This window comes from Aquarana catesbeiana, linkage group LG10 (genome assembly GCF_042186555.1).
Source record: "Aquarana catesbeiana isolate 2022-GZ linkage group LG10, ASM4218655v1, whole genome shotgun sequence".
Lineage (NCBI taxonomy): Eukaryota > Metazoa > Chordata > Amphibia > Anura > Ranidae > Aquarana > Aquarana catesbeiana.
Genome location: NC_133333.1, coordinates 172,862,625 through 172,877,208, shown reverse-complemented (window position 1 = coordinate 172,877,208; position 14,584 = coordinate 172,862,625). Strand labels below are relative to the sequence as shown.

The window sequence follows — 14,584 nt, the reverse complement described above, 5'->3', positions numbered from 1 at the left end:
TGGGGGCTTAGGGTAATCGGGCTGCTTTAAACATATACACACATTAACACATATGGTTATGTCATCGAGGTGCTCTGTGTTTAGACAGCTCATTAAAGCAGAACTTAACTCCCGAAAGGGAGTTAGTTCCGTTTTAACCCCCCAAGCAGAAATACGTTAGTGTTTTTTGATTTTTTTTTTGTTATTTTTGACCCTGCTCCTCTGCCACCAATCTGGCTTAGACCAGAATGATGTGTTAGTGGTCCTGCTACCTCATGGGATACTTGAATCACATCTCCCAGGGGACTGCAGCATTAGCACACAATGCGGCTGGGGGGTGAGCTCCACACATTAACCAAGCTGGCTCTCTGCACCCAGATTATGCAACTGAACAGGAGCAAGATGGCAGCACTGGACGTGCTGTATGGGTGGCTATGGATTGGTAGCATATTGCAAAGTCTGGGTTCATAAAGCATATTTCTTTTAGATCAATTAGGAAACAGAGGTGGAGAAATGGAGGATTCTATTGTTTCTGCAAGGCCAGAGGATGAATCAGAGATGCTGTTTTTGGAGGAAGAGGAAAATCTACCGGGATACATCTGGACTCAGGAAGAACACATGATAGGTAACATTACCAATACCACTACCATGACCTTGTGTGGTTGTTGGTGGATTTCAAGCCTGGAACCTTGATTCCACCATAGCTTCCACGGTTGCTGTCCATTTGGCCTTGTTTTTTACCAGGTTAATGTGTTGTCTTATGTCAGGGTTGCCTATCATTTCCCTGAATGTCCTCCTCCATTGTGTTCTTCCCTTCTCTTTCTTTACCAAAGGTAATATAAAAGTATTTTTGACTGTGGTATATGCACAGTACATGAGCTGCAGCCTCTGATATTCTTCAAAATAAATATCAGTTTGAAGGCATACTGTATATGCAAGATGCAGGTACTGAAACCATCAGTGGTTGTCAATTTATGAGCTAAAGGGGGCCTCAAATGTGGCCCTTGACATCACCAAAGGACCACACGTAGGGGGAGATTACTAAAGCTGGTGCAGCTGTGCATAGTAACCATTTCGCTCCAGGGTTTTAGGCCAGATTCACACTGGTACAACACGACAGTCGTACGACTGTGGATCCGACTTTGCCCTGTGACTTGAAGTCCGACATCCATCCAACTTCAATGAACGGGGAACCGACTTTGATCCCGACAATACCAAGCATTTTGTGTCTGGTATGACTCTTTAGAGGAAACCCCTACCCATTCACCTAAAAAAAAAAAGTGTCAAAAATAAACACAGTACACAGGTTTTAAAAGTATTTTATTAAGGCAGCTCTGCCGTCTCTTCCAATTTCTTCTCCCCTCTCCGGCTCTTCTCCCTCTTCTGGCGATGTCTTCTCCCTCTGCCGGTTCTCTTCCGCTCTCCGCTGATGTCTTCTAGCCCTCTCCGTTTCTTCTCCTCTGTCTGCTGTCTTCTGCCTCTGCCGGGCCTCCTCTCTCCACTGTCTTCGCCCTCTGTTCTTCCTCCGATATTGACTTGAGGCTCTCTTCCACTCTAATGCTGGGTCCGCCGTGTGCCAATACTTATATTGGCATGGGGCAGGGCCACCCACTGACATCATCCGGAAGCCCCGCCCCTTCTGCGGTCACCACCTGGGACATGATGGGGCGGTGACGTCATAAGGGGCGGGGCCTCCATATAACGTCATCAGGTGGCCCTGCCCCATGCCAATATAAGTATTGTCACACAGCAGCCTCAGCATTAGAGCGGGAGAGAGCGTTGAGTCAACATCGGAGGAAGAACAGGGGGAGAAGACAGCATAGAGAGGAGGCCCGGCAGAGGCAGAAGATAGCGGACAGAGGAGAAGAACCGGAGAGGGCTAGAAGACATCAGCGGAGAGCGATGGAGAACCGGCAGAGGGAGAAGACATCGCCAGAAGAGCCAGAGAGGGGAGAAGAAATTGGAAGAGACGCCGGAGCTGCCTTAATAAAATACTTTAAAAACCTGTGTACTGTGTTTATTTTTTACACTTTTTTTTAGGTGAATGAGTAAGGGTACAATGTACCCTATACGCATTCACATAGGGTGGGGGGCCGGGATCTGGGGGTCCCCCTTTTTAAAGGGGGGTTCCAGATTCCAATGAGCTCCCCACCCGCAGACCCCGACAACCACCGGCTAGGGTTGCCGGGAAGAGACCCTTGTTCTCATCAACATGGGGACAAAGTGCTTTGGGGCAGGGGGGGCACAGGGCCCCCCCTGCCCCAAAGCACCCCCCCCCATGTTGAGGGCAGGTGACCTGGTATAGTTTAGGAGGGGGGGGCACTCACTCGTCCCCACCCCCTTTCCTGACCTGCTGGGCTGCATGCTCAGATAAGGTTCTGGTATGGATTTTGGGGGGGGACCCCACGCCGTTTTTTTGGTGTGGGGGTTCCCCTTAAAACCCATACCAGACCGAAGGGCCTGGTATGCTCTTGGAAGGGGAACCCCATGTTATTGTTTTTTTAATTTGGCGTGGAGTTCCCCTTCAAGATCCTCAGAGCACAAGTCGCATGCCAAAGTCGGATCAGTTAAGACGATGATCTGACTTTGATCCGAGTTCAGTGATATTCAATGGGCTGTAGTAGGATCAAAGTCGGACCATAGTAGTGCAGGAACTTTTTTCAAAGTCGGTGTGAACCCGGCCTTATTGTCAAAGCTTAATTGGACAAGCTGAAGTTAGAAGCTGATTGTGACTATGCACAGCTGCACCAGATTCTGTGTGCACAAGTTTTAGTAAATCTCCCCCGTAATGTTCAACAAATGTTAGGGATGCACCGATATTGGTATTTTCACGTGTAGTCGCGCTCATGAAAATGCTCCTGTTACCGAAACTGATACTTTGCAGTGCGATTTGCATCCATACAAAATGAATGGGCTCAAATCACACAAAGAATTGCATGCAATTCCTGTCCAAATCACATGCGATTTTCCCCAACGCTCCTGTGTGTGAATCCAGTAAAGAAAGCGAAGTGCCATCTAGTACAGCAATGGGCAGCAATGGGCAGTTTATTAAAATGTTATAACAACTCACAAAGAAAATATCTAGTCAAATCCCTATCTGCAGTGTCCCCGTCCCACTGATTATAGCAAACCACAGCCGCTGGAGGTGCTCACAGGGGGAAGATGTCTGGCTGTCTGCCCCCAAGCTGACATCACTTTCGCCTCATACCCACTGTAGCCCCAGAACTTCTCCTCCAGCCCTGTGAGCACCGTCAGGGTCGGTTCACACTGAGGCAGCACGACTTACAGCGCGACTGCCTCAGGCGACCCAGAACACGACTCAGCGGCGACTTGCAAGACAACTTCTGTATAGAAGTCAATGCAAGTCGCCCCGAAAGTCGTACAGGAACCTTTTTCTAAGTCAGAGCGACTTGCGTCACTCCGATTAGAACGGTTCCATTGCACAGAACGGGACGCTACTTGTCAGGCGACTAGGTCGCCTGACAAGTCGTCCCAGTGTGAACCGGGACTCAGCGGCTGTGGTTTTCTATGATCGGCGGGACGGGGACACTGAAGATATGGATTTGGCAAGATATTTAATTTGTGAGTTGTTATAACATTTTAATAAACTGCCTACTGCTGCACTTGATGGCACTTTGCTTTCTTTACTGGGTTCACACATACAGAAGCGGTGGGGGAAATCGCAGGTGATTCAGACAGGAATCGCACTGCATTCTTGTTCAAATCACATGCGGTTCTTTGCAGTGCACCCCCTTCATTTTGTATGGATGCAAATCGCACTGCAAAGTATCGGTACTTGGTATCGGCGAGTACTTGACCGAAAGTATTGGTACTGGTACTCCTTGATTAAAAAAAGACGGTATTGGCCCCCACTTGCTATGGGGGCACTGGTGCGTGTTCACTACTGAATCCTGGCTCTATATGTCCATAAGACACATAGAGCTGTGGCTTGCCTGCGCCTGTCCATAAGACACATAGAGCTGCGGCTCGCCCCTGCCCCCAACTCCCTCCTCGCTGTATCCCGCTGCTGTGTCTCAGCCAATGAGGAGAGAGAGACTTGGGATAGCTGAGGCTCCCATGCACATTGCTGAATCGAGAGGGGGCTCAGGTGAGTATAAGGTAGGGACTGGGGGGGGGGAGCAGCACATAGAAGGTTTTTTACCTTCATGAATAGAATGCATGAAGGCAAAACCCTTCAGCCTTTACAACCACTTTAAATCAGTTCTGTGTCTGATACCCATGTACCCTTAAAGAATAATTTAAGACATGTCTACATTATGTCCCAGATGGCAAGCAATTGTGCTGCAAGTTTGAAAATTACTTGCTAAGCTATTGCTAGACTTGCCAGGTTTTACAAGTTTGTTGCACAATTGCAGCAAGTCCGCACTGCATGACTCCAGATCAACTTTTTTTGCAAACATTCTGCAAGTCTGCTGCAAGTTCTGGTTCACTTATGTTGTACAATAGTCATCCCACCACAGGGGTCACTGTGTTTGAATTTTCATGCTGTAGACTTGCAGAGCTCTTGCTGTAGACCCACCATTGCAACTTTGCTCTTGCCAGAGACTTGCCATTCAAATTTGCTACAAATTGGAAAAGTGTCAACTAGAACTTGTGCTTCAAGTGCTCTTCAAGTGTACAACTTGCAAATGGAAATGTGCAACAAGTTAACAGACTTACAATTCAGTACTGCCACAAATTTGTGGCAAGTTATCCTTGCTATCTAGGATATAGTTGCATTGGTCCAGCTCGGACCAATGTAATTATGTATAAACCATTACTGGGCAATGTCCCTGGTAGCTGGAAATCACTGAAACAGACACTGCTACTCCAGTGATCACCACATGCATCCGGGTCCCCTGCTGCATGGCTGCACTTCTGCTTACTGAACACAGGAGGTCAACTGCTCAGCACGGGCACCATTCAGAAATGCTTTGCATTTTCTGCATGAATGCAAAGTGTTATTTGATTGGATGAGGCAGAGAGGTGGGACATGATGTCAAATTCTCCACCTCGTCCAATCAAAGAACGCTTTGCATTCATTCAAAAAATGTTGAATAAATATTCTCTAATGGCACCTGTGCTGAGCAGCCGACATCCTGTGTTCACAGTGCATCAGGACGACCGTTCAGCACAGGACTCTGAAGTAAGTAGACATCACTGTTTCAGTGGTTTCCAGGGGCATCAGCCAGGTATGAAATCTACATGGTTACATTGGTCCACTTGTAACTATATAAAAATAAACCATGCATGGAATTCTTTTTTTAATGGTGCAATTTTGTTTAATTTAAAGCTGTGTTAACAGAGCAGTTTCTGGAGAAAATGCTGCTTTTCAGAGACACCGTCAGTTTGTCCTGCCTAGGCAAGGTGTCTCTTTTAATTATGAAAATGTGAGTAATTTGCAAGTATGGAGTTTTACTGCAAGGGTTTTCTGTTTTCTATGTGTATTTACTGTATCATTGCCTTTGTGTATCGATGCATCCAACGCTTCTTGTTTTTGCCTTTCAAGATGATGAAATTCCATATGGAGACACAGCAGACAATCTCCAGGATGACGATGTCCTTGATGTATTAAATGACAGTTTTGATTCTGACTCTGACTGGTAAGCACAGTATGTGACATCTGCCTGGCACACACAGTCTCTGCTTGTCATGTGTTGGAGGATTGGGCTCTGTTGGCTGTGTTTTCAGCCTAGGTTTATGAAGCACACAGAAAAACAAAATGCATGCAATAACCATTTGGTCTGCGTTCAGTGCCATTTTTATGTGTTCTTCAGAGTAATATTCTGAACTGAGATGAGCCTGAATCTCCATAACTGCCTTTTCCGAGCAGTAGCATGTTTATTTATTGATTGTAAGAGAATAAAAAAGATAGAGAGTGTTTTTTTTTTGCTTGAACTGCTCTGTGTGAGACAGATGATTCTGAAAGAGTATAAGAGAAGGTCTAGCAAGGACAACAGCTTAATTAAAAGTGCATCATGTGGGAAAAAAAAAATAATTAAAAAAAAGCCTTTTTTCAAAAAGCTGGAAAAAAATCCAAGTATAATATCTTTCAGCTCAGTCTGTTTATATTGTATATTCTGCATCCCTTTACTTAGAGAGAACTTGATTTTAACTTTTGAAGACTCACGACTGAGTTTCTGCAACAATCTAAATATTCAGTTTTAACTTTCAATTTAAATCAGATGTTCAAGACTGTTTTTTGTTTTTAGAAAGCAGCCACAGCCAGAGTAAAAAAGCCTGTTCCCTGCCATCATGCTGCAGAGAAGGACCCCTGCTTTCTGTGTAGAAGCTGTGGCTTCTGCAAATGGTCCTCATACCCCCTGCCAAGTCGGAGCTAAAACTTTACAATCAGCAAGGAGTATAAGCTTTGCTGATTGCAAAACTGTGGGTCTGAATCAGCAAGATGGTGTGATGGACCTCTACGGTGAGACCACTGCTTCTACACAGGGAGCAAAGGTCCATCTATGCAGCATGCTGGAAGGGAACAGGCTTTTCTATTCAGGATGTGGCTGCTTTCTGAAGAAAAGACACTGTAAGACTTTTTACACCTTTTGTCTTTGTGTACCTAGAAGTTACTTAACCGTTTTAAAATGAAAGTTCAGTTGGGGTTTAAATTACTACCACTATGGACACTTCATAAAAAACATTTTTGTATATGCCCCAATATCTAGTTTAACTTTTTTTAAATCTTAGCCCTTTTTGTCAGGGTGAGAGGTCAGCTAAGGTTGGACAATTGCTACTGTTGCAGGCCAGCATTCATTTTAAAGGAACATTGCTCCAGTATGGAGGCATGGTGTGTTTTTTTTTTTTTTTTCTTTTTGTTCTTTTTTCTTTTTTTTTTATTCTTAATGTAGTGGAATCCGTCAAAATACAAAAACATGACTTGACAGATATATAAGGTACAGGCAGACCTTTGGAAGCATTTTGTGTGGAAAGGGCAACTTAAAACGATGACCTTCCCATGACCAGCATACAATAAATGGTACAGTTTTACATAGGAGGCTCACACAGCAAGCACAACTGCTGGCAGAGTGTACGATACGGACAAAGAGCATCAAGGGTACACGAAGAAACAAAAAAAATAGATTGATAGCTCAACGAGCTTAGGAGAAAGAGAGCATAGAGGGTGGCAAATGTGTATGTACCATAAACTATACAATATAAATGAACAGTGCCTCCAATCGGCCTTACCTTTTGTAGTAAATGCAAACCAAGAGCATTTTTAATGTTTTCAGATGGAAAATATAGCATCCTAAGGCATCCAGACAGGGAAGGGAAACAAAAATAAAAAGAGGGGTAGAGGGTAGGGAAACGGAGGAAAGTGTGGGGGAGGGGAGAGAGGGGACCACGGCATGGGCAACAGTGCATAAAGGCTGTTTCCACGATGAGGAGAGGAGACTAATCATAAGTGTGAAAGGTATTTATCAGAAAAACGAAACAGGTCCCAATGGAGCCAACGTGCATCGTACTCCTCTGTTTTGTCCCTGTTTGTTTTTTACCAATGTCTGTGCTATTAGTCTAAAGCGGACATGTCCAAAGTATGGCCCACAGGCCAATTGCGGCCCGCGTTCCAGTTTAATGTGACCCCCCTGGTAATTTGGATATATATATATATCTTTTGTGGCCCCCAGGGCCACAAAAGGTACAGTTGTGCTCATAAGTTTACATACCCTGGCAGAATTTATGATTTCTTGGCTATTTTTCAGAGAATATGATAAAACAAAAACTTTTCTTTTACTCATGGTTAGTGTTTGGCTGAAGCCATTTAATCATAATGGCAACAGAAACTACCAGAATGACCCTGATCAAAAGTTTACATACCCCAGTTCTTAATACCGTGTATTGCCCCCTTTAACATCAATGACAGCTTGAAGTCTTTTGTGGTATTTGTGGATGAAGCACTTTATCTTCTCAGGGGATAAAGCTGCCCATTCCTCCTGGCAAAAAACCTCCAGTTCCTGTAAATTCTTGGGCTGTCTTGCATGAACTGCACGTTTGAGATCTCCCCAGAGTGGCTCAATGATATTGAGGTCAGGAGACTGAGATGGCCATTCCAGAACCTTCACTTTATTCTTCTGTAGCCAATGACAGGTCGATTTGGCCTTGTTCATTGTCATGTTGGAATGTCCAAGTACGTCCCATGCGCAGTTTTCTGGTTGATGAATGCAAATGTTCCTCAAGTATTTTTTAATAACATACTGCATTCATCTTGCCAACAATTTTGACCAATTTTCCTGTGCCTTTGTAGCTCACACATCCCCAAAACATTAGTGATCCTTCTCCATACCTTTCATCATAGGTCTTGTTGACTCCTCTCCAAATGTAGCGTTTATGGTTGTGGCCAAAAAGCTAAATTTTGGTCTCGTCACTCCAAATGACTTTGTGCCAGAAGGTTTGAGGCTTGTCTCTGTGCTGTTTGGCGTATTGTAAGCGGGATACTTTGTGGCATTTGCATAGTAATGGCTTTCTTTTGGCGACTCGACCATGCAGTCCATCCTTTCTTCAAGTGCCTCTTTGTTGTGCATCTTGAAACAGCCACACCACATGTTTTCAGAGAGTCCTGTATTTCACCTGAAGTTATTTGTGGGTTTTTCTTTGCATCCCAATCAATGTTCCTGGCAGTTGTGGCTGAAATTTTAGTTGGTCTACCTGACCGTGGTTTGATTTCAACAGAACCCCTCATTTTCCACTTCTTGGTTAGAGTTTGAACACTGCTGATTGGCAATCTCAATTCCTTGGATATCTTTTTATATCCCTTTCCTGTTTTATACAGTTCAACTACCTTTTCCCGCAGATCCTTTGACAATTCTTTTGCTTTCCCCATGACTCAGAATCCAGAAACCTCAGTGCAGCACTGGGTGAACGATGCAAGGGTCTGTCAGGAGTCCAGAAACTCCTTGACCTTTTATACACACACACTAATTACAAGCAAACCCCTTTGTGTCAACGAGTGAAAGAAATGTTTTTGTGTTATCATTCATATTCTCTGAAAAATGGCCAAGAAATCATAAATTCTGCCAGGGTATGTAAACTTTATGAGCACAACTGTATATACTGTATTTATCGGCGCTGCCTCGGAGGGGACAGAGAGGGGGCGGGACGAACACCGTCAGATTAAATACAGGAGAATCTCCTGTTTACTCGGTGGCATCTGTATTAGGAAGTCCTGTCTCCTGGGCTGCCATTGGATGACTGTTCCATCATAGGAGGTGGGACTTTGTATTAAAGAGGTCGCCGTGTAAACAGGAGATTCTCCTGTATGTAATCTGTTGGCGATCGTCCCGCCGCCCTCCCTGTCCCCTCCGAGGCTGCAGATGGGCATCAATCAGGCTGCACTGATGACATTGGTGAGGCTGCATTCATGGCAAAGGAGAGGCTGCATTCATGGCAAAGGAGAGGCTGCATTCATGGCAATGGTGAGGCTGGATTTGTGGCAATGGTGAGGCTGGATTTGTGGCATTGGTGAGGCTGCATTCGTGGCAATGGTGAGGCTGCATTCGTGGCAATGGTGAGGCTGCATTCATGGCAATGGTGAGGCTGCATTCATGGCAATGGTGAGGCTGCAGATGGGCACTGATTTGGCTGCATTGATGGACACTGATCCTTATTTTGCTTCACAGTTCCTTATTTAAAAGTTAAGTTTTTTCCTGAAACTTCCCTCATAAAGTGAAGGTGCGTGTTATACACCTGTGCGTGTTATACACCGATAAATACGGTATATTCAGATAACACGCCCAAGCTCATCCTTTGTCCTGAGCAGCACTTGGGGATTTGTTGGTGCCACAAAAGATATATAAATCCAGATAACACGCCCAAGCTCATCTCTTCACCACACACAGCCACAAAGGCAAAAGAATTCTTGTTGGGCAGTGTATTAGTGCTCGGACGAACACACTCAGACCGAATTTAAATGGTTCAAAGAATGTCAGGCAAAATGGTCGTCAAAATACAAGATTTAGAAATCTTATTAAATGCCCTGCACTGGAACACATCGATATATGCATGCTTCTTTAAAATTAATTGCTTTTACACAAATTTTAGTTTAGAAAGGAGATGAAGAATGTCAGCAGGTCCTAAAGTAGAAAAAAGTAGTACTAGGCTTTGGGGTTGGAAAAAAGGAACTTCTGCAAAGTCTGTGCATTAAATTAAACTGACATTGCTTTTCTGAAAAACGAATGTTTTAAAGTGTGAATTTTCATTTCTTTCAGGTCCAGTGAACAGCACACAGATCGATATGCGATAGTTAAAGGTTCCAGCTATCTCGATAAGGTTCAGATGTGCCGACTTCGCAAAAAACTGAACCAGCTGGACAGCTTCCAACAGGATAAGGAATTAATGCTTCAGAAAATCAGGTATGTTTTTTTACAGACTACACTAGCAAGAGATTTAGTCTAGCAGCAGTAAATATACATCATGTGCTTCCTTAGGCAGCGGGTCTGCAACTGCTGAAATTAAAGTAAAGTATCTGCACTTCAGTGTCTTGTGTATTGATTCTTGTTAAATGTTTACATTAACATTTTTGGTAGAGAACGTAATTGCATTGAGTCTAATTATAATGATTGACAGATCTAGCCAAAGCACTCATTTCAATTATTTAAAAATACATATTTCTTTATCGTACATCACGGGACACAGAGCAACCATAATAATGACTATATGGGTTATATGCCATCTATAGGTAGATGGACACTGGCAGATAGTCAAACAGGAAGTCCATCCCTATATAACCCCTCCTACACAGGAAGGACCTCAGTTTTTTCGCCAGTGCTTGTAAGGTGGAATGGTCACTAATGTGATACATGTGCTCTTGGAGCATACTTGGAGGTCTGGACAGTTCTTTTTAGGATCATTGACTTCATTTGGGTCCATTCGTAAAAGCTATCCACCAAAATGGATGGTACCCAAGCCTCATTGGAAGGAGAGAAGATTCTGCATAATGGAACCCTGTACAGTGTTTGTTCTGACCAAGGTGCTTACCTGCAGGGTGCTATACAGGTCCAGGGGAGTGGACCCCACATTAAGTGGGACCCAGACCCTGAAGTTCTTTTATGACAAAGCTTGCAGTGATGGGTGAAGATTGGACACCTGTTATGTTCAGAGTCCTGCAGCAGGTATGGTAAGTCTGCATTTTTGCAGTTTCTCGTAAAAAAAAAAAAAAAAAAAAAAAAAGAGAAAGCTCTGACTGTCTGTTCTCCCAGTGGCCACTGGGGGCAGTGTGCTGTTTAATCATGCAGGCTCGCTCAGTATGGCCTATTTTTATATAGGCAGGAAGTGGAAGGGAGGCCATGCTGCCATGTATGCTTGCTTACTCCATAAATGCAGGTCTCCATGAGCATGTTTTGCGTAAGTGCGTGTTTGCATGGACACGCGCTTTTGTGTTTTGCCTAAACGCGTATTTGCTTAAGCACATACCTACATGCTTCCATAAACGCATGCCTCCATAAATGCGTATTGCTTAAATGCATGCTGGCATGTTTTCATTTGTACTGCTTACGTTTATGCTTAGTTTGAACTGTATACACATGTGCTTATTTACTTTAAACTGTATACCTATGTGCTTATTTTTCCTAGGACTACATACATATCTGTTTTTTTGCCTAGGAGTATATACATATGTGCTTATTTACCTAGAACTATATACATATGTGTTTATTTGTCTAGGGATACATACATATTTGCTTATTTGCCTTGGGATACATACATATGTGCTTATTGCCTTAAACTGCATACATAGATGCATGAATGGCAAGAATACTTGTATACCTGCATGTTTGCATACCTGGGTACCTGCATACTTACATACCTACGGGGTTGTATAGCAGTAGATCAACATTGTCTAGGCCTCCATCCTTGTGGAATTGCGTATTAGTTTGTCTAATACAGTCACTTTATTATGCATCTGTTAGACTAGCTAAATGACAGAAGGGTGAGGCAGGTACACTGCCCTTAGGTTCAGTGGTCTGGCAATGTTCACGTCTTCTGTTGGACCAATGGTATCGGATCAAGCCTGGTTAGTACTTGAATAGGAGACTGCACAGGTTTCCCTCCTAAGTGAGGGAGGCATCTCAGGTTGCTGTGTTTGAGAGTATCTCAGACCAGAAGATTTTAGAGCAGTCTCTCTTTGCTCCTTCCTTAGTCAGGTCAGTCTTGGCCTTGCATTGGGTCTTGGAGCAAAAGTTATGGGCTCATTATTGTAAAACAATTAGATGGTAGCAGCTTCAAAACTGAATAGGGACATGAGGTCTATCTTTAGATCTCAATCCGCTGGGCATCCTTCTGTTTCAGATAGGTTCAGTCTGTTCAGTGATGACCTATCTGCAAGAGGTCATTTGCAGGGCCCATAATCATCAGGAAAAACAACTTCTGAGGTTCATAAAGCTCCTAGCTCTGGTGCTGGACTTGCCAAAGACGTAGGGGGTGTCAATCTCAGTATACCTCAATAACCTTTGCTTAGGCAGCAGTTGGTCCAGATTATCCTTTTTTCCTTTTACATGTTGCAGTAGGAAGCTGTATCTAGGTCGAAAGACACTTCCTTATGTACAGTCCTACTCCAGGTCTTGGTAAAGGATCATTCTCTCTGTCGGCAACTTGAATATCCAGGCATTGGAATGCTGAAGGGCTTTGTTCTTGGGGTGTTGCACAGCTAAGGATTGGTGGTTGATGGTTTGAAATCTAGAAAGGTCTAATTCTTCCTTTCAGGTATTGGAAGATAATAACCACTGAGGCCGTTTTTTCTGTTTAGTTTGAGGGTGGCTACAGGTCAGTAGACTTGGTCTCCACAGGAGAGTATACTGCCCATAAATATCTTGGAGCTTTTGGCCAGTACGCCTTGCTCTGGATTATGGTACAAACCAGTTGTAGGTTCATCCGGAAAAGCCTCTGCAGGGGCATATATATCAACCACCAGGGCGGCACTAGGAGTCATGCGGCTGAGAAAGGTGAACCACATATTGTCTGGGACAGCACAAGTGCTGTCTCTATCGTCATTACATATTCCAGGTATAGAATAGTGGCAGGGGGAACTCTACAGGTGAATCTACTAGATTCCAAGTTCTACAACACGTTTGGACAGGTTGTGTCCGGGACGAGGGTCCCACTGGCAATAGGGGTAGATGCACTGGTAACACCTTGGGGACCAGTTCTCCCTTATTTGACGGTTTCCCTCTTTTTCGACTTCTGCGAAGAATCAGAAGGGGGTAACACTGATAATGTTAGCCGAATTAGCCCAGAAGGGCTTGGTACACTGACATAGCAAGTCTTGCGGGGTTCGCTCTAGGACACTCCCAGTCCAGTGGGACCTAATGGTCTTGATTCCTGTATCTCAGCACTGTTGAGCCCCTGGAAGCCAGCTTCTGGGAACTTCAATTACAGGACTTGGAAATATTTTTTTGCCTGGGCTGAAGCCAGGAAGTGGCACCCGCAGAAATATGTGAGTGGGAGATTTTCTTTTTCTTTCTCCAATCGGTACGGGAAAGGAGATTGGCCTTAAGTACCGTTAAGGGTTTTTTTACCAGAGGACGTTGTTTCTCACTCCTTGATTCATACTTCATACAGCGTGTAACGTAGACAGTCCCGCCTGTCAGGCTATTCTTGTGTCCTTGGGACTTGAATTTGATCTTGACTGTCCTTGCAGAGGCCACTTTTTGAACCAATCGGGGGATTCTGTTGGTCCTTTCACTAAGTGGAGTGTCAGAGTTTCTGGCTCTTTCATGCAAGGAGCCGTTCTTGGTCTCACATGATGATAAGGTGATGTTGCGGCGTCCTCCTCCATTTTTTGCCTAGAATGGTGTCTAGTTTTCACTTAAATCAATACAATGTCTTGCCTTCTTTCTGAACCTCAGTTGGCAGGAGTTAGATCACTGCATACTCTGGAGGTAGTTCTGGCGGTCAGACTTACTTGATTTGTCGGTACAGGTCAGGAATCCGGGTTCGTGCTGCCAGTAGCCCAGGATGGGCAGGAGGCATCCAAGTTAACTATTTTCATTGGATCTGCCAGTTAATTATTCAAGCCTATGGCTTGAAAGGGCAAGGCCCCCACCCCTTTTTTTGGTAACAGCGCTCGCTACAAGGTGTGTGGGGGCATCTTGGACCATCAGGTGTCAGGGGCTCAGGATTTAAGGCCATTACATGGTCTTTTGTTCATAGATTCACAGAATTTTACCAGATATCAAAGCCACGGTGGATACTGCTTTGGCCACAGTATGTTTTGGGTGGCAGAAGGAGTCCTTCTCAGGTGGCAGTTTCTATGATTGTGTCTCCCCCCCCTAAAGGGCATTGCTTTAGGACATCCCATATAGTCATTATTATGATTGCTCTGTGTCCCGTGATGTACGATAAGGAAAATAGGATTTTTCCATCATACTTACCTGTAAAATCCTTTTCTTGGAGTACATCACGGGACGCAGAGGTCCCTCCGAACTTTTTTGTGATATTCAGTGCTTTGATACAAAACTTAGGTCCTTCCTGTGTAGAAAGGGGTTATATAGGGGTGGACTTCCTGTTTGACTATCTGCCAGTGTCCATCCACCTATAGGTGGCGTATAACCCATATAGTCATTATTATGGTTGCTCTGTGTCTCGTGATGTACTCCAAGAAAAGGAT

At 44.3% G+C, this 14,584-nt stretch overlaps 1 protein-coding gene across 1 annotated transcript in view; it reads left to right on the top strand.

The window, feature by feature from the left end:
* Positions 1 to 14,584, top strand: part of CFAP74 (cilia and flagella associated protein 74) — a gene marked incomplete in the record, with an annotated part of 325,669 nt that overhangs the window by 6,455 nt on the left and 304,630 nt on the right. The window contains 3 exon segments of the mRNA XM_073602977.1: positions 467 to 604; positions 5,489 to 5,582; positions 10,191 to 10,334. Of these exon segments, the coding sequence (XP_073459078.1) occupies positions 493 to 604; positions 5,489 to 5,582; positions 10,191 to 10,334 (350 nt within the window).